At 34.8% G+C, this 1,730-nt stretch overlaps 1 protein-coding gene across 1 annotated transcript in view; it reads right to left on the bottom strand.

Moving 5' to 3' along the window:
* Positions 1-140: 140 nt before the first annotated feature.
* Positions 141-1,730, bottom strand: part of LOC103375350 (CD209 antigen-like protein D) — a 10,387-nt gene continuing 8,797 nt past the window's right edge. Inside the window, exons 3-4 of the mRNA XM_008305606.1 lie at positions 1,698-1,722; positions 141-679 (exon numbers count right to left, since the gene is read on the bottom strand). Coding sequence (XP_008303828.1) covers positions 306-679; positions 1,698-1,722 — 399 coding nt within the window. The 3' untranslated portion in view covers positions 141-305. The remainder of the gene's footprint in view (positions 680-1,697; positions 1,723-1,730) is intronic.

Raw genomic sequence — 1,730 nt, 5'->3', positions numbered from 1 at the left:
ATCATTTCTGTATGTACATTGTTGACCCAGTGGATTTTGTCATATTTCCAAAAGATAAATCAAAAACCAAACCACATGATTGTTTTTGTTGTGACAAAGATTCATGTGTTTCAATGATTCCATCATAGAAAATTCAGAGTTACAGGAGTCACTGAAAACTTAAGCCTGAAATTATATATGGTCTTTACAAGTGGATGTAAACTTTTGTTCACGACTGTATAGTTGTAGTTGCCATTCAGGAAGCAGTAGAGTAATGTGTAAATGTATGTGCTGCTCAAAGACAAACTCTTATGACCCACTGGATCCTAATCCTCACAAATCCATGGTAGATTTTCACTACAACGCGCATCATTCCATTTCTCATGTTCCTTAATGATCTCCACACAATCCTCATCTCCATGATTATTTGGCTCCCCACTTCGCCAGAACGCAGTACGTACCCCAGATCCATCCACCCAGAGCCACGTGCCCTCCTGCTTCATGTCAGACAAACCGATCCAGGTTCTGTCGTGAATTCTGGCCACAAATGCCAGCTCTTCTTTAGTAGTGGGCATCACCAGGTCAACTCCTCTCTGCAGACAATCTCTTCTGCTGTCCTCCCAGTTCTTATTCTGTCCTTTTTCTGAGATGTAGTAGCACTTGTTGTTGAACATAATCCATCCTTGGAGGCAGACTTTACCTGGAGACAAAACAAAGCATTGGAGCTGTTATGAACCTGAAACTTTCAGCTTGTTGAAGTTTAAATGATCTGAGAGGAAGCTAGATTTTTTTTTGTCTCTTCCTGGTTCCAATTTTCTTTTCTTTTTTTTAGAAAGTTCAGCCTATGGTGAGAGATTTCAGCCAGTGACAGTGTATTTAACAGATCATATGACATTGTATATACATCAACAAAGCTGGTCAACAAGAACTCTGTGTTTGAAATTTGCACAAGCTTTCGCCTCAGGCTGCTCTGAAACTCTAAAAATGAAAGCCTTTGACAGTTTTAAACTGTAATTTTGGAACAATTTACAGTTGTTTTACAGATTTTCCATGTTTTGTTAAATTTCAGACTAATAATAACTAGTGATATTAAAGAACAAAAACATGAATTTACATGTTATCTGTGAGAAAAACAGCAGATAGTGTCCATATAAAAAAACATAGTTTTACAATTTTTTAATAACGTTTTTATATAATTTGTTCTTTTACAGTGTTTTATTGGATTTGAATCAACAAAAAATATCATTATTTAGTGATATTTGCTATTATTTTAAAGAAAAAATATTCATATGAAGGACTGAAAAATGCAAAATAATTTTTTAACTTATTTTTTGCAGAAACTTGTTAAATTACAGAAAATAACTCGCAAAATCAGTGACTTATCAAAACGGTCCATAATGTCCACACAAAAGTGTAGCTTGTTCTTTTGCAAAATGTGACTGTAAATTTATGCAGTTTTATTCTTTTAAAATCTGCTAAAAATAGAATTATTTTACAGATATTCGCCTCCACTTGGAGCACTTGCTGCAGTGTTTGAGGTCAAACTGCTAATTTAGTACACACTTGTCATAATAATACACCTACATTGTGACTCGTTCAAATTTGATTTAAGATCCAAAAAAGGGCAATGTATGTAAAACACATGATTTCTTTGTCTTCTGTGTGTCAGCTGAGATTTTGTTGAAGTTTCAATGTCTGGTGAAAGCTGTATTTCTTACATGTTGTCGCATTTAACCTGTTGACCTCCTGTT

This window comes from Stegastes partitus, unplaced genomic scaffold (assembly GCF_000690725.1).
Source record: "Stegastes partitus isolate 25-593 unplaced genomic scaffold, Stegastes_partitus-1.0.2 Scaffold2562, whole genome shotgun sequence".
Taxonomy (NCBI): Eukaryota; Metazoa; Chordata; class Actinopteri; family Pomacentridae; genus Stegastes; species Stegastes partitus.
The sequence above is the reverse complement of the archived record's forward strand: the minus strand, read 5'-3'. Positions and strand labels throughout refer to the sequence as shown.